Source organism: Charadrius vociferus, unplaced genomic scaffold (genome assembly GCF_000708025.1).
Source record: "Charadrius vociferus isolate BGI_N301 unplaced genomic scaffold, ASM70802v2 scaffold214, whole genome shotgun sequence".
Classification (NCBI taxonomy): domain Eukaryota; kingdom Metazoa; phylum Chordata; class Aves; order Charadriiformes; family Charadriidae; genus Charadrius; species Charadrius vociferus.
Window position 1 is genome coordinate 306316 of NW_009647955.1, and position 18051 is coordinate 324366.

An 18051-nucleotide genomic window follows, 5' to 3' on the forward strand; every position below is an offset into this window, starting at 1 on the left:
TTGACCGTCGGGGAAGCGCCCTGGCCCGGCAGTAAAGGCGGCGGGTGATATTTCGCTGTTAGCTCCTCCTTTTATGTCCCCTCCTCGCCTGCCTGCTTGTCAGCAGCGTCTGTCCCCTGCCCGCTGCCACCGAGCCCTGCGCTGTTCCCACGCCGCGCTGGGCGGTGATGCTCCTGCCGACCCCCCCGTCCTCCCTTCTGCCCCCCGTCCCCGTGTTCCCCGAAGCTGTTCGTCCCCGATCGCGACAGTCGTTGTAAAGTTTTTCGTCCTTTAAGGGCGTTGCAGTGGTTGGCGAGGAGCGTGGAGGTTTGAAAACTCCTGCCTCGACCGAATTCTTCGGGACAAGTTACGCAATCCGCAAATACAGGAGTTTCCCTGGGGGTTTTGCCAGGTGCTTACAACATCAGGCCTTGCGCACCTAGGTTGACGTTCCAACGAGTCGTGGTCAGGAGCTTTGAGAAGAGCAGGGGGAGATATTCCTCCAAGTTATCTGCTGGATAAAAGGATGAGGAATGGCCCAAACCACCCCATTTCGATGTCGCCAAGGGAGTTGCTTCCTTGTCTGCGTGGATTAGTCTTCTTCAGTAGTGAGTTGCTTTGTAAATTCTGTCACTTAGTTTCAACCCCTGGTATTTAGAAGGGCTTTGCTCCTGACCTAAAGGTGCTGTCTGGCAGATCTTGTGTTTTTTAAGAATACAAAGTTATCGCTGGAACGTCACTTCTTTTTGTTACTGTATAGTCTGTTCAGGTTGGGCATTAAGCTAACATGATTTTCATCATGTGGTTCATGAGTCTGTTTGCAAAAGGAAAGTTTTCTTGAGAGTCTTGCAACTTTGATGCCTCTGTCTTGTCTGGCGGAATTGACTCCCAGCCTGCTGGTTTGGTATTGCTATTGCGCTGGACAAAACCAGTACATGTGTGGATCTATTTTACTATTACAGCTTATTTGACAAGAATAGGATTTGAACATAGTGGTTTCATGCAAAGTAACCCAATAGCAACTATATACTATGCCTTATGAAAGTGTTGCTGAATAGAATAAGTTTGCTGCATCTTTTTCTGTCTAATTTTAATACCACACTGAAGGTCACAAAAATAACTTCATCCTCAGAATGATCCAGATAGCCATAATATATTGGCTCACTTGGGATAGTGAGTTCCACATGAAGATTTGTATTGACAGAAGTTTTCTTTTGTGAGATGATGACCTTTTAACATGCTGGTCCTTCCCTAAACGTGCAAAAATGAGTTAAAATTCAGATCCACTTGTAAGTGAGGGTATTGTTCCTTTTCATCTGTGGAACTCCTGGTTTAAATATTTCCTTCTACAATACTCTGCTGTAGTTTTTTCTGCACGGAAGAGGTACGTGGGAGATGTCTTTCAGGGCCCACAGTGTGTTCAGAAGATTTTGTTCTTTATTTTTTTTTTCCCCAAGATTTTATGAAGAAGCCTATTTCTTTTGTCCACGCTATGCCTTATTTATGGTGGGAAGGCTTTAAAGCTAATTTGGTGTTGCTGTGTGCTCTATAATTGCTCTCAGTCTGGTTGAGCCATTCCTCCCGAAGTACACGATAACATACTTTCGTCCTCTTGAGCAAATTGCTTTATTGTAGGCTAGCCTGTGCTTTCTCCTGGGTTTTGCCAGCCCTGTTGCCAAAGGGGCAGACTCTCCTGCTGTGTCTGTGGAGAAATGATCTCAGATGTAATGGAACACCCATCTGAGGCTAGGCTTTAGAAACAGTCTGAAAAGCGCTGGGAGGTGCAGGGCACGGACTGACGTGATGCTCGTTTACTCTCACCTTGCATTAACATGTTGCCTCCTTGGCCCTGCGCACACCACAGCGTGCACGTTACGTGTTTGAGGATGCAGGGAGCAGGGTGTCTTTTCCATTCCCTCTGTTGTTTGTCCTGCTTCCCCTGGATCAGACGCAAGCTAGCTATTCTTCATCCTGTCTTTTCAAGTCTCTTTTGTACCTTCGGTAACGTGTACTGCTGCAGCTGAAATGAAGCTACAAGCGCTAACGTCAAAAGATTATTGATGGTTACAGTGTCAGGGGCATGCACTGCCCTTTTCAAGTGATACTGAAAAGTAGAAGCAGGCGTGCTCACTGACATAAATTGTACCACGTTTCCTCGCTCACTATTGTAGATTTTGGCTGGCAAAGTATTTGTCCTCGAGTAGCACCTGTTCTAGCCCTTCATGTTCAGCACACTGAACTATTTTTTTTGGATCCAAAGTTGTTTCGTGCTATTGTAGTGCTATCTGTCGTTGCTGTTTTTCAGCCTAGCATTGCATTTTAGTAGGGATGAGTGACCCATGCGTGTATAAGGGTGAACTGGTTTATACTTGTGTCTAGCACATTTACTCACAGTCCCTTTTCTCTGCATAAGTGAAGCAACTTTACAGTGTTAGACCTTTGTCTTCTAAAAGATATGTTTTCTTTGGCCTTTCTCTGAATATAATCTTTTTCAGTCAGGGTTTATTTTCTATGGGACACTTAGCGTACTTGTGGGACCTATAAAACAGTAAATCCTTGTTACAGTGCAGCACAAACATCTTGGCAGTAAAATCAGCAGCAAAGATAGTCGTCTGTTTAAAATTGGAAACCTGTTGCCTTGATATACTTGGTTTGAGCCATCTGGGTATGTTATTCGACTGTCCCATTATTTCTCATGTGGAGGAAGGAGCCAAGATCTTCGGTTGTTTGATGGACATTGAGAGACAGCTGAGAGATTAAATCTGCCTTTCACAGAGCATTCCAGCTTCCTGTGCTGTTAGGAAACCATATGCTCGGTACATCACCAATTCGCCTCAGAAGCAGGACCGTCACAAACATTGTGTCTCTCTGATGGTGTGGGCTGAAGGCACGCACCCATCAGGTGTGTCAGTGACAGTTGTGCTGCTCTTCCTCCCCTTCTTTTCCCTCACTCCTTCCTTCTTGGCCCTACAAATACTCTTTCATAAAACTTTTTTTTTTTTTTTTCCTCCTTCCCCAGGGAGAAAAATCTGCATCTGTCTCTTACACACTGTGTCACGCCTCTGATTTGGCAGAGCATATGTTAACACCAGTGCTATTTTCTTTCCATGACAACCTTAAATGCAAACCCTGCTCTGTGTTCTGGTATAAAAGTAACATTTCCTCATCTTCAGGATTTAGCAAAAAGGACGGCTTTTTTTGCCATGCTGGAAACTTCCCTGTTGTTCTGTTAGATTTGTCCTGATTCCTCAGACCTCCTAGAGTGACTTGCTGTCCAGATGTGCCTCACTCCTGTCACATCCTCCGCATCTCAGGTGTGCGATTTACTTTGCCATCAGATGGAGCGGCCTGTTGTTGGTCTAGAACAGAAGCTGTGGCGTTGCAGCTCTTCTCGGGAGCTTAATCAATAATGCAGGTAGAAACATAGAGAGATTTAAAATGGAAAGAGGCTTAGCTAATTGTCTTTGTCATTTGCCGGATTTGGGTAAAAGATTATAATCTAAGTCAATAGAAATTATATTCTCGGCAGGTGCCTTGTAAAGTGTGAGCTTCTCCACAGCATGTGGGCAGAGGGAAACCTGGACTGCCCAAAGCCTCTCTTCAGCAGAGGAACGAAGCAGCAGGGTTTTTTACTTGAAATGCATCATAGAACAGCTTTAATGTGTGAAACGGCTCTCCTGTATACATGAATAAAAATAGATAAAAATGATGAGCATTATGATGACGACATGTATATTTCCAAAGGGGAGCACAGGAGGGATTTGGATGCAGAGCAGATGATATGGCCCCAAATCCAGCCCTGCCCCCAGCAGTACCCTGCTCCTCGCGCTCCTTTCTGGGACGCTGCTTATACTCGTCTTCCCCAGTCCGTAGTCCTGCCTCTGTCCGGCAGCATAGCCTGGTCTATTTATATTCCAGATCTATTTATATTGTTTCAGGATAACTTTCATCATTGTTCCAAGTGCATCTGGAAGGAGAGACGGAGGCTTGCCATGTAGCTGCAGACATTAGGAAACAGGGGGGAAAAAAATACTTCATCCTCTGCAAATGTTTTTTCCCTCTTGGCCCGTGGAGCCAGTGCTTCATTTAACTTCAACCAAATGTCAAAGAAAGGGGGACTTTGGCTGAAAAGAAATAGTCCTTAATTTATGGAGTTGTAAACAAGAATCAACTTCTCAGTTCCCCTTTGCTTCCTGCTTACGTTTTCTTCCTGCGCTGGTCAGGGAGAACTTCCCCTTATCTCTCTGCTCTAAAGACATCATCTGTCAGCCCTTTTTCCTTCCTACTCCAGTGTTGAAACTTTGGTCTGGTGGTGTCTTCTCTCTCTGTTTTCTTTGTTAGCCTTTTCTGTCTCAGAAAGCGAAAGAAATGGAACCTTTTGCAGGGGAGTCTCTTCAAGCAGAGTCAATGATACAGACTGTAAGTCAGACTTTTTGTGATACAAGTACAAAGCCACCAATCAGAGGAGTGTTTTTAAGTTGGCAGTGGAGCAGATCTTAAAAAACCTTAATTTCTGAGCCTCCTTCCTGGGTCATTGGAATACTACTACCCCGGAGTAAAACAGAGCACTGGCATTTTTATGTCAATGTATGTTCTGGGGGGAAGCTATTAGTTTCAAACTTAGTGTTTTAATGAGACATGTGTCCCCAGATGCCTTCTGGAATAGTTGTCTCTGGTTCCACAGTGTCGCATCGCAGGGAAAATATTCATTGCTATGAAATGCAGGTATCCATGGAGTGGAAATCTGTAGCTATGTAGCGCATCTCAGCTGTGACCTGGGGATTTGGCCAGTGATACGCTGAAATGCAGCATGTGGGTTTGAATAGTCGTATAGCCTTAGCCCGCCTGGTGTAAGTGAGGCAAGGTTCGTCAGAAGTCATGCTTTAAGCTTGTTTCTGGCCAAACAGGCTTGAAACAGAAGAGAGTAATCTTAAAACAAATTTCGAGATGAGAATGCTGCTCTGAGATAAAAATGCCTCCCACCTAAAAAAAACCCACTTGCCAGTGTAAGTGTGAACCGCTATACGAATAACTGAAAGCTGCTGACAGTCTGTTTCCTTTCCTTACCTTTCACTGATCCCCAGGGGTGCTGCTGAAGTGGATGAGTTGGGAGAGGAGAACATTGGCGTCTGAGGAGAAGGGTCTAAAGGCAAGGGAAGAAGATAACAAAGAATAACCTTAGAGGACAGAGGGAGAGAGAGAAAACTTTGACTTCCAGAACACAGAGAGGTTAACTAGGAGACAGAATTGTAGTATGTTGTTAAAACCAGACCAGGCATAGTACCCAGCCTTCTCTTATGTAAGTATTTCATTGCTTTCTCTTGAGGACCAGAACTGAACTAGTGTCTGCGCTAACTGCTGTTCCCCAAATCCAGATTTATTGGTTGCTTTGATCTAAGAATTCAGCAGACTCAGAAGTTTTATTCCTTGTGCTTGACTGTTCCCAAGACTTCCAGTGGTTCCAACTTTACTGCAAGTTTCACAATATTAGATATTTTCCGTAAAAGTTCAGCTCCAGAGTTCTAGGATTACAAGAAAATCCTTATTTAAAATTGTTCCGTCACTTCAAAGTTGGAGACAGGGAGCATGTGGAAGCATAAACATTACATTTGAAACAGAAAAACCAAAAAGGCAAGTAACTGCACTCTTTCATATTATTCTTAATCTATTCTAATTATTTGCTGAGCGTCTGACTTGTGATTTATTCGCTGTTTGATACTTCAAATTGACATGCACAGTGGTGGTTTTTGTTGGTTTTGGTTTTTTTTTTTTTTGGTGACCACCCAGAATCTCCTTATCCGCTCTGTAAAAAGAGGCCTCCAGTGTCACTGACCAGATGTTTCTTACATATTCTGACTTTTTTTGCATAGTGTCAAAATGTTTGATGCTTCAGCCAGCAGGGCAGTGTCAGGGTCAGAGATAATGTTGTGTACACTGCTCAGCCTCAGGGTTTTTTGGTTTGTCTATTTTGTTTGGGGGGCAGCTTGTGCTACCTGAGCCCTGCTACTCCTGTTCTTGTTGAATTAAAAACATAAAGATATTCAAAGTATTCCCTCTGAGAAGAAGGTTGTCTGGATATTTGGTAGGGACTTGGTATTAACCAAGCAAATTGATAGAAATAGCGAGTGGCTGGAAGGCACTATGTTGTGTGGCACCACTCAGTGTTCAGACAGTGAGAAATTACTCTGAGTAGTTACGGCAAATAAACAAGAGTAGAAAGATGTATTGTTAGAAATGTGTCCTGTGCCAAGTATTCATCCGGGGAGCCAAACAGCTGAGGTGTTTCTTTTCCCCCACAATCCACTTGATTTCAGGTTTTGTTTTTTTTTCGCAGTTCATCCTTGTGATTTTTATCCCTTTCCTTCACCTCTTCTTCACGTCATAGAATCATGGAATTGTTTAGGTTGGAAGGCACCTTGAAGATCATCTAGTTCCAGCCCCCTTGCCATGCGTAGGGACACCTCCCACTAGACCAGGTTGCTCAAAGCCCCATCCAGCCTGGCCTTGAACACCTCCAGGGATGGGGCAGCCACAACTGCCCTGGGCAACCTGTTCCAGTGCCTCACCACCCTCATGTTTCAACAGATCTGGTGGCTGGATCCAGAACTGACGTATGGCAATGCCAAGCCGTTTGTCTTCACGCAGGGCCACTCAGTGTGTAACCGGTCTTTCTTCCCCTGCTTTGACACACCAGCAGTGAAATGTACCTATTCAGCTACTGTCAAGGTAAGTTCATGGTAAATGGTTCATGGAGCACTTAGCTGCTGTTAACTTGTGAAAGCATAGTTACATTGTCTATGTACGTATGGTATAAAATATTCATTGTGACATTTAGCGTTATAAAAAATACTGGCTTTTTCTAGATCCCCTTCTGGTTCTTTGGCCAGAATCAGTGTACTGCCACGAAGGCAACTCTTGCCTATTATGCTTGGCTCTTCCCCATACTCAATCCTGAAAGAGTAACCATAAAATGGATAATATGAAAGAGAGAATTTGGCTGGTCACTTCCAGTAGTGGTTATTGATGATAATACTCAACCATATTTTTTCAATTCTTGAAAGACACCCCCTTACACCCCCACCCCAAATTTTTATGAAAGCAGCATCAAATAATGTTGCATTTTGTGTGGGTGAAATGATTTGATATGTGGGCAGTATTGGGGGGGAGCTGGTGTAAGAACCCATGCAGTGTAAGAGGAGTAATATTTTTGGTTGATATGTTTTCACAGGCTGGGTAGATTGTGGTATAGAAACCCCACAGAAATCTTATCTTTTGCGTTATCTAAATTATTGTTTTTAACGTACATCCAGGCATAGAAGAAAAAAAAAAAAAGAGAGATCTGTAGTGTAGTCATTCAGCTGTGATCATCTAGTGAGTTGATGTGTACGATGTTGGTCTTCCAGGCTCCAGCAGGCATACAGGTGTTGATGAGTGCTACCCAAAGTACCTACTTAGAAGAGGAAGGCGTATATCAATTTTACATGGAATATCCAGTTCCTGCCTATCTAGTGGCCCTGGTGGCAGGAGACCTTATACATGCAGACATAGGTCCAAGGTAAGATTTGCAGTGAGTCGATTCTGCTTTTTGTGTCTCTACAGTGCTTCAGGTTATAAGCAGTAAATAGTTTAGAGTCATTGACAAGGGAACAGTTGGGACCATGAGCTGTGGCTGTTCAGAGAGTTTGAGGTTTAGTTGGGTGTAAAGAACCGCATCGCACTGCACTGGTAAAGATATTTCCCTCTTTCATAAATGTTGCTTGTTGTCCCCTGTAATCATTACAGCTACTTGCCTTGTTGCCTTAAAGCGATTTCAGGGATCTCTGATTATTTCTTGTCATGTATCCATTGAGTGTTAGCCTAAAGAAGGCCCGAGTCTGGTGTGAGACCTCTTAGCACTATTACTGTACGTGGAAGTGTGGTCAGGCTATTTTTTCTAAGAGATAATTCAGTTTGCTGAAGTATCACCTGATGTTTTCTGTTTTCTGACAGGAGCAGAGTGTGGGCAGAGCCTTGTCTGCTGCCAACAGCCATCAGCAAGCTTTCTGGCATGGTTGAGCGCTGGCTGACTGCTGCAGAGAGTCTGTATGGCCCATATATATGGGGAAGGTGAGTTCAGTAAGTCTCCCAGGAATGTGTAATGGGGACAAAATAAAACAATCTTGAGAAATGATCGTGCTTTCTCCCTACGCTAGCAATAGCGGGACAAATGAGCCTCTCAACTGACAGCACTGTAGTATTGGAAACAAACTCTGGAGTTTTGTCTCTGCAAGTGGCAGAGAGGACCGTGGAGGCATGGTGGTGTTTTGCCTGGTATGGTGGGCAGTCCTGGAGGTTTCTAAACAGTGGATCTTCCCTGAGGAGTGAAGGTCTTTATAGTATAGTGTTTTGTGATGCAAGTCCAATATTGGGCTGGACGTCATTTAAAATGTATGGGAGTTTTATTTGTCTTATTTATTTTTACATAATGTACTTAACATGTGATACATGTATGTCTGAGGGTGCTTGGAAACCCGACTCGGTACAGAGTCATTGAGAGTCTTAGTCCCCAAAACCAACATTAATAGTTTCTGAAGTTAAGCTTGGCTATGTAGTAAAAGAGAATGGTTTTGAGAGAATGTTTTCGTTCTTTGGATGGGAGAAAATGTTTGCAAAGGCTTCCTATATTTATTTGCTAAATGTAAGCAGGAAGAACATGGTGTTGTTAACTTAAAAAATGTTGCTTGAAATGGTCTGAGAACAAGGCCCAGTGTGGCAGTGCTGATCATTGATGGAGAAATTTAGAAAACAAAACAAATAGTATTGTTACATTCTGAAGCAGACAGACTAGAGTTGTTTTGCTGACACTGTGGGTACACCAAATTAATTAATTCATTTGATAACTTCCCAGCCTCTCTCTTTCCTGGAAGCCTCTGGGGACTTGACACTGTGTATATGGGTAGCATATGTAAACTTAGTGTTTCTGGTTCTCAAATATACAACTTGTGATGAGTTTGCGTGTTTGAAGGGAACATGATGCGCTGGGAAGTGCTGGACATGCTGCACATGAAAAGACTGTATAGTCTTACATCCAAACGTGAGCAGGTCCTTGGCCAACAGAATAAACTCTGTGATCCCCTGATCAGAAGAATTAAGCACCATTGATCTAGAAAGTTTGTTTCTGAAGTACACAAAAAACTCTCAGAAGAGCCTTCCCTAAGGAAAAGAAAAAAAATGTTTCTGTGTATGTCTTTTGAAGTAGATGTAATTTACCTATTTATTCTCTCCTTTCTTCTCTCTCCCTAATTTCAGATATGACATTGTTTTTCTTCCTCCATCCTTCCCTATTGTTGCCATGGAAAACCCATGCCTGACCTTTATCATCTCTTCCATTCTGGAGAGTGATGAGTTTTTGATCATTGACGTCATTCATGAAGTTGCCCACAGCTGGTTTGGAAACGCAGTCACCAATGCTACATGGGAGGAGATGTGGCTGAGCGAGGGGCTAGCCACATATGCCCAGCGCCGGATCACCACTGAGACCTATGGTATAGCTGCAGAAATGTTACTCCTTATGATGTGTTTAACCCATAAGTGAGAGTATATTTGCCTCAGGAGCTCAAAAGTCTGTAGGGAGCTACTTTTCTTTTTCTGTTTCCTGAGCATGTACATCCCCAAACTTTGCATTGAACATCAGGATACTTAGGGTCTCATGTTGTCTTGGCTTTGGGTGGAATCAGTACCAGATATGGTAATAGGGTCTTTGAACAAGGTGTGTTAGTGCAGGCTTTGTAAGGATGTTTGTAGGGACTTTAGAACTACTTTTGGGTACCAAGCAGGTGTTCATATGTCAGAGCAAGGTGAGTAGAGGATCTTTCAGAGGAAGATGTAAGAAATCTTATGGTTACATTGTGAAATAATTATCCTCTGAACAAGTGTCTTTCTAATCCCGATCAGTTAGTAGCTACCTGCTGTTGGAAAGAATGATGGCAATAGCTCTTATAAAAAAAAAAAAAAAAAAGTAGTACACATCTACGTAGCTGTCTATCTGTTTGAAGCTTCCTGTAGAACTATACGGCCCTGCCTTTGACTGCTTATATCAGTGAATTTCACAGATCGGTTGTATGGTACTGTCTTAGAATATCTAAGTAGTAAAGCATTCCTATTGCTTTTCAGTTGAATTGGATTTTTATTGAAGTGAATAATGGGAACATACATTTCTCTAGTTTGTTCTGTTATGTTCTTAAAAGCCTGTACCATGTGTATTCTCACGTGTGCACTCTAAACAATCTTGGAAAAATTCCTGGAAATCTTGGCAGTGGGAGTGTTCAAAAGGATGCCTTTGTTTTTATTCATTTATATTGGTTTTGGAGATGAACTGATGATAATGAAGCTCAGGGAAAGAAGTGTTCTGAGTGTATATGGATATATATCTATATTATATGTCTCTGAATGCTGTTTTATGTTGAGTAATTCTGAGTGGACTGTTCTTATAAGGCACATTACATTGCACACGTTGCAATAAGATGAATAGTCCGGAAGATACTGACCTCTTCTTTATCCCATCTTAGTCCGTCCCTCTGACATAGGGCAAGATCCTTGCCGATTTTGGTCTATTCTATTGAAATTTAGAACTGATTATTTCAAGAAGCAATTGTTCAGGAAACTAAGAAATGCCTTTCCCTGTGCCACTCATTCATAAGGTCTTTTTGCATTCTATTTTGTTTCTAGGACAAACCTCTGATCTAAGTCTTATAATTTCTGATGTAATTTCTGAAGTATCTTCTGCTGTTAATAAAAAGGCATCTTTGTAATGACCTTGTTTACAGAAATTGGAGTCCCGTGACCACCACACCTCTTGGATCTTGCTTAATCCTCCCTGTTTGTAGCTTGAAGTAATTGCCCTTAACACTGGCCATCCTGGTTCTTGCTTTCCCATGTGAAGTACATCTGCCCCTTTCTCTACCAGTACAGGTTCTTCTATCTTCCAAATATATCCTGGTTCTTAATTCACATTTTGCTTGTATCAGATTCCTCCGTAGGTACATTGAGACTCTCAAATTGTATCTATGTAACAAGCCTTATTGTTGAAGACTTAGCAAAGAAAGCTAAAGTGTTAACAGTGCTGTATGTTAAGTATCTTCTGAATCTGAGAATCCATTTTCCACAGCTTTTTACATCTGCAAGAGCATAGGAAAGGTCTCTCGACTCACCAGTTTAATATAGGTAGTTTGGCTTGAAAGCATGGAACATTCTACACTTCAGTTAGATAGAAGAGAAAGAGTAGCCTACCCAGTTGCAGCTGTAAAAGAAGTCCTAATGAGTGGAAGGTGAAAATCGTATGGTACAATGTGGGTAGGATGCTAGATAAAGCTTAGAAAAGATCCACAGGATCTGTAATATACCAACTAAATCTAATCCTTTTCTGTTTTCACCCCAAGAGGTGACATTCTCTTAGTAATGTCCTTGGCACTGAATATGGAATGGCGTGTCTCCTATTCTACCAGTGACATTACTTCTTTTGTAGCATTTGATTGCTCCTTGAAAGGTACCTGTGCAATACTTATTCCAATGCTGCTTTGCTTATCTTGCAAAAGCTGATAAGATATGTCAGGGATGTAAACTTTAGCATAGTTTACATGCTGCTTTGTTTTTCAGCTGAACCTGCTGCATAATCAGAATGCATAAATACACTGTTTTAGGTTCTGACTTCCATTATGAATTGAAAGGATTTTTTACACTTTAAGTTTCTCTGCCGTTATATTACTGTGATTCTGTCTCGCTATTGTGTCTTTTACAAAATAAAAGCTATTGAAAGTGTATTTGTGCTAGTTCTGCACAAGTCCGGTTTTGCTAGTCATTTTCCCACAACTAATATATTTCTTTCTGGGGTAGGAGCTGCCTTCACATGTTTGGAGACTGCGTTCCGCCTTGATGCTCTCCACAGACAGATGAAGCTCCTTGGAGAAGACAACCCAGTCAGCAAGCTTCAGGTTAAACTGGAGCCAGGTATTGCTTTCGGCTGAAGCTGCTGTACGCAAAACTTCTGTATATTGATGCTGGAATATAATGAAAAAAAGATTAATTTTTACATATCCTTTATAAAAGAAAGAAAAAAAGAAATACTAGTTTGTAAACTAGTATAAAAGTAAATAAGGAAACTTGCCTTGATGTTTTCTTCAAAGTTGACTAACTCACCTTTATAAATATTGTTCTGTTTAAGAACAGAACAGACTCACTGGGCAGAAACGGAGTGTGAAAAACCGCCTTGAAAGCTGTGTGGTTTCAAGCTTCTGAATATGTAAAATAAAATAGTTTATAATGAAAATAGTTGGAAACATCAAATAAAATCCTGTGCTGTTAAATGTTCCTCTTTTTTTGTGCTCATGTAAGAACTATGTATGTATGCATAAGCATACAGGCAAACATATGTACTTGCTGTCCTGTTGACTGAGCTGTGCAGAGGCTGTTCGCTTGTCCCCTGAGCCAATGCACGTCTGCACTCCAGCGTCATGTAGCTGCTTCTTTCATAGTTCTCTTGTTCTGTTGTCACCATTGGTGGTGTGACGCAGTCTTCAATCTAGATGATATTTAAAACAACCTAAAATGCAAGTGGATATGATATTGGAAGTCTCAAAAAAGGAATAAGTAGTGATTATCTTACATTGATATCTTTAAAAATTTGTGGTGTGGCGATTCCCTGAACCGAGTTTGTCACTGGAAAAAAAAAAATAAAAAATTTGTCTTCAGATTCCCGGTGTGTTTTCTGTGACTTCTAATTTGAAGTGACTTGTTCCATAGGGAATTAATACTTAGCTTACAATGATTGATTTTAATTTTTTTTTCCCCACTTTTTTTCCAGCCAGTATGTTTGGACTGCTTCCATTTAATTTAGTGCAGTAAATTAAACGTACTGACAACAGGCTTGTTTTGTTTTTAAGTCACTGCATCTCGATTCAGCGATCTCTAAGGGGTCTGTATACATACAAGGGTTGGAAATGAGTGTCCTCATTAAAGTGTCTTATAACATTGTTTTCTTCTTTCAGGTGTAAATCCTAGTAATTTAATGAACCTCTTCACCTATGAGAAAGGCTACTGCTTTGTTTACTACCTGTCCCAGCTCTGCGGTGACCCAAGACACTTTGACTCCTTCCTAAGAGTGAGTGTAAATAAGCACATGTTTCTCTTGAGATCTAGAGCTGGTTTTTTTCAGGTTTTGTCACTGTAGCTAATTGATAGGGGTAAAGTTGAATACAAATGTTCCTGAGATGGAAGAATGGTGTGGGCCTGTCCGTCATCCCAAATGTTTCTTTCTATGTGTGACACATTTTTCTTCAGATTTCTCTTAAGTGAATGTGCTTGTGCTGTTTTTTCATCTCGGACTCTCAGGTGCCAAATACAGAGGAGTAGTGTGTTTTTGTTACCTCTTGTTCTGTGCTCCAAATAATTAGAAAGCTGTTTCAGCATAGATTATCTGTGACTGGAATGTTGTGACTTCATTCGCTACTAAACAGTAACAGCTTGTGGGTTTTTTAGCCAGGGTGACAAAGGGCATGGTTTCCTACCTTGGGGCAGGTTTGGTGTCTTGGAGCACATTTACAAAACCTATAGAGAACGGTGTCAGCTATTAGCTTGTTTTTTGAAAAGTGACACAACACATTGCTTTTTCTTTTTGCTGCATGCATGTTTTTTCATCTCCTCTTCCCATCCAGTCCCCATTCTATCTTATCTTTATTTATGTAAGTATGACTCTAGCCCATAATCTATCAGTGAATAATACAGTGGCCAGCTGTGTTCTGACTTGCCACTAGTGTCAAGTACAAGGAAACCTTCCTGCCCTTGATATGTTAACGTATCTGTGATCTGTATTAGAACTGCCCCCCGTACTCAGCTGTCAATGTATTTGCAGCTACCCAGGTTTTTCTTGTTATGGTGCTTTCCTCATCTAGGAAGAGGGAGAATATTTTTCTTGATTTTTTTTTTTTTTTTTTTTTAAACCTTCCAAATACTTTTTCTCACTATTCCATCTCTATTTTTTTGTATTGCATGAAGATGTTCTGCATTGAAATGAAGCTGTCTTTCTCCTAACCAAAATTTATCCTTTTTACTGTTTCAGGCCTACATTGAGAAGTACAAATTTACCAGCGTTGTGGCTCAAGATCTCCTGGATTCCTTTCTGAATTTTTTTCCAGAGCTGAAAGAGCAATGTGTTGAGAGCAAAGCAGGTAGGAAATTTACTTTTATTTAACTGTAAGCACTGTAGAAAATCTGGATGATAAATTTTGTGTTTGGCTTGGAGGATGCATAAGAAAATGCTAAGGTAAACAAAATCCTTTGGCAACAGCCAGACGTTAGTGATAGAAATGATTGTCGTGATCTGTTGTTACTGCCTCCATGTTGGGGAATGAGAACATCTTAAATTGCTGACGATTTTGGCATTAATCAGCTGAGTGGCCTTCAGTTAACTTTCTCATGAACTCATCTTTCACACTGCAGACAGAACGATCAGTGCATGTGAGATTTACATGTGCTCAAATGCAAGGAAATGGTGAACACACTTTGAAATTTCACCTGTTTTAATTACAGAAAACATGATTTGAGAACTGGAACTTTTCGCAAGGTCCTATCCGTGCATATAAAATCTCTTCCATAATGTTTCACCCTCCCTTATATCCCCTATTTATTGCTGTTGGTGGATTTATGAAAGGTCTGTAATCCACTAGGTGCTTATTAGCCCACTTGCTTAAATGAGACTGATGTTCTGCCATGTGTCCACCCTTGCAAGTAATTATTGAACCCATGGGTCAGTTTAAACCAGACCGGCGGCGGCGTACAACTTTTGAGGATACTACATTCCTACAGGCTTTGTGGAAACTCCCTGTGAAGAGATGTAGATGAGTGATAGTACTGTAGGAAAAGCTGCAGCCTGAGCTCAGCAGTTGTATGTTTTATTTGGCACATTAGTTGGCTAATGAGTTAACCACAGCACGTGATAACTTTTGCCTGGCTAATAGGGGATGCAGGAGAGAGGAGTTTTAGGGTAGATGGTGTGGAACGGGAAGTATTGCCAAGGGTTAGGAAAGTGCTGAGGTGGTAAAAGGTCAAGGGGAGGAGCTCTATTGGAAACCAGGCTCTGCTAGCTCTGCTGCTTGTGGAGAAACTTATTTTTTGTTTTAGTTATTGATTGTATAAATAAACTGAAAATTACTTAGCTTTACTGTGGGTAGAAGGAGTTTAGTCAGCCCTCTCACCTTCCTTTTTTTTTTTTTTTTTTCCCCTAATTGCGAAGCAAGTTTTCCCCATATTCTTCAGTCTTCCTCAAAATTCTGAGAAAGAGAAATGCAAAAAAATCTCGTATTAGAACATAGTTTGATCATAGATACTTGTTAGCCTGGCTCTCTTAAGAGCATGTGTGTTTCTTGTACTTTCTGTAATGTTGAGCTCTGGAAAACTCATGGTTCAATTTGGAGAGGTGTTGCTGGCACTCTTCCAGATGTAGTGTAGACTAGCCCAATAAGGCTGCTAAGACTGTTATGTCGCTGTAACTACAGGTTGGTCTGATTTGCTGTTGTTAGAACCTCTCTTAACTGTGCTAGAAGCAGTCCAGAACCTTGAGGCAGCCAAGCCACCTGCAGAGACTCCTGCTCGACATTTTTGGTGCTCCTCATTCCAGGACTGGAGTTTGAACGTTGGCTCAATGCTACAGGACCTCCGTTAGCTGAGCCAGACTTATCTCAGGGATCCAGTCTGACCAGACCAGTGGAGTCGCTCTTCAAACTCTGGACCACAGAGCCTCTGGACTCTGCTGCTGCTGCCAGCAGCGTTGACCTCACTAAATGGAGAACGTTCCAAACTGTCCTTTTCTTGGACAGATTGCTGGATGGGTCACCACTGCCACATGGTGAGTACTCTTATCAGGATAGTAGAAAAGTATTCTTGGAATAATTAATTGAATTCTAAAGAGCCCTACCCCTTGTTGATGTTACTATTCATGTAAAGTCAGGTTGGATGGGGCTTTGAGCAACCTGATCTAGTGAAAGATGTTCCTGCCTCCGTGGCAGGGGGGTTGAACTAGAGGATCTTCAAAAGTCCTTTCTACCCCAGACCATTCTATGATTCTGTGGTTTTACGATTCGTTATTCTCTGATGACCCTCAAACTTGACAAAATAGGTCATAGTTCTTTCTCTGTGTATGTGGTCTCTTCAGAGGTGATAAAAAAGCTTTCGGAATGTTACTCCTCTCAGCTGGACTCCATGAATGCAGAAATCCGTATCCGCTGGTTGCAGATTGTAGTCCGAAATGACTATTATCCAGACCTTTACAAAGTCCGTCGCTTCTTGGAAAACCAGGTACTAACTGCTGGATTAAAATCACTGCACCTCTCAGTGCATGAGACATGTGCATGAGACATGCGACGTGAAAGACCCTGGAACTTCTGCTTCCTGGCCAAGTGTAGACCAGGTGTGTTGCGAAGGGGCTGAGCATGGCTCACCTGCTAGCGGGTGGGGAGGAATGGGCAGATGTAATTTGAAATGCCTACAGATAACCTCTGCTTTTCTAGCCTAACTCAATACCCTTGTCCCAGCTCTGCCCAGTGTACTTTCTGTGTTGCTTTTTAGAAGGCCCTGGCTTTTCCAGGCCAGAAATTTTCACACTACTAAATCATGCAATTGTTTGAATATTTACACTTCAAGCAAAGCTAGGGATCATCAAAGTCCTTTCAGTAGTTTTTATTCTGCAGGAGCAAAAGGTTAATGCATATGTTCACTGTGGCCTCTTCTTGGCCTTTTAAAAATAGTTCTGTTATTTGGGAAAGTAGCTCAGTCTTAGAGAGCAAATGTTTTTTTAATTATAATTCATAAAAACCTTTGCATTAAACTTATTTAGAATACACTCGACTGTTGGTGAAATGTGTTGCTTGTCTCCAGTCTGAAGTCATTCAGGGCTGTTGGAGTGTAGCTGAACCTCTTGTCTTTTATTGAAATGATACTATCCAGTTTTCCTTTTTTGCAGATGTCTCGGATGTACACGATTCCACTTTATGAGGACCTTTGCACTGGCACCCTCAAGTCTTTTGCCTTAGAAATTTTTTACCAGACCCAAAATCAGCTGCACCCCAATTTGCGAAAAACCATCCAACAGATCTTATCACAGGGCTTGAATCCGCTTCCTGCCATAGACACTACAGCAGTCACTACAGACACACCAGCGATGGTGCTTGAGGACAAAGTCTCAGAGGCCACAAACGGTGCCATTTCACTCAGGGATGTTAATGTGTCTGCTTAGATCACCAGCTCATGTCAGCCATGAAGTTTGAAAATGGGGACAGGAACAGAAGAAAGATGCCAAGTGTCGCCTCCTTTTCCTCAGCCCTGCAGCTGCAGTGTGTTGTTGTAACTGGATTTCTCTCCGAAAACACAAAGCAAATGTGCCTTCAAGTATCCAGCTTGTGACACTGCCAGGTTTCAGCGATCTCCTTCATCTGTGGAATGGATGTTTTGATTCAGTTTATACTGGGCAGGGACTCCAGGGCAGTTGCTTCTCCATGGAAAGTGGATAGTTCCCTTTCCTGAGGCTCTTCTGGTTGGTTTCTCCAAGTTTGCTGGTCGGTGGTTTGGTTTGGTTTTTTTTTTCTAAATTTTTTTTTCTTTTTTTGTCTGAGGCCACTGAGGCATGTCCTACTTGCTGTGTGTATGTTGCTGGGGAGTGTATAAGTGTCAAGCTGCCATTATCCTGATATTTGGGCTGAAGTTCTGCAAAGGAGAGACTCAGGAATTGTCAGTAGCAGCAAACACGTTTTCATGTTATGCTCCTTACTGTGACAGAGGTATTGTGATTGGGGAGATAGGGGACTAATGCTTAAATAATTAAGAAACTAATTTTAAATAGCTCCTGTTCCCCCCTGCTCCCAGGTAGCTAAATAATAATAATGCTTTTTATATATATAAATATATATATAAAAGAACAGGGAAACCTTATGATGGATTTGAAATCCTTCTGTAGTTAATGCTACCCTCAGTTTTCCCTTTGCACTCAATGGGACAAGCAATAAAGAAATATGTAGGCTCGAATTTTCAAAAAGTTAAATTTAGGTG

The 18051-nt window shown here is 41.7% G+C and overlaps 1 protein-coding gene across 1 annotated transcript; it reads left to right on the forward strand.

Moving 5' to 3' along the window:
* The first annotated feature begins 6552 nt into the window (after positions 1-6552).
* Positions 6553-17242, forward strand: RNPEPL1 (arginyl aminopeptidase (aminopeptidase B)-like 1). The gene is made up of 10 exons (XM_009883329.1): positions 6553-6705; positions 7383-7534; positions 7969-8085; positions 9268-9503; positions 11851-11964; positions 13002-13114; positions 14072-14180; positions 15629-15856; positions 16163-16305; positions 16970-17242. The coding sequence occupies exons 1-10, from the start codon at positions 6553-6555 to the stop codon at positions 17240-17242; spliced, it is 1638 nt and encodes a 545-aa protein (XP_009881631.1).
* Positions 17243-18051: the final 809 nt, after the last annotated feature.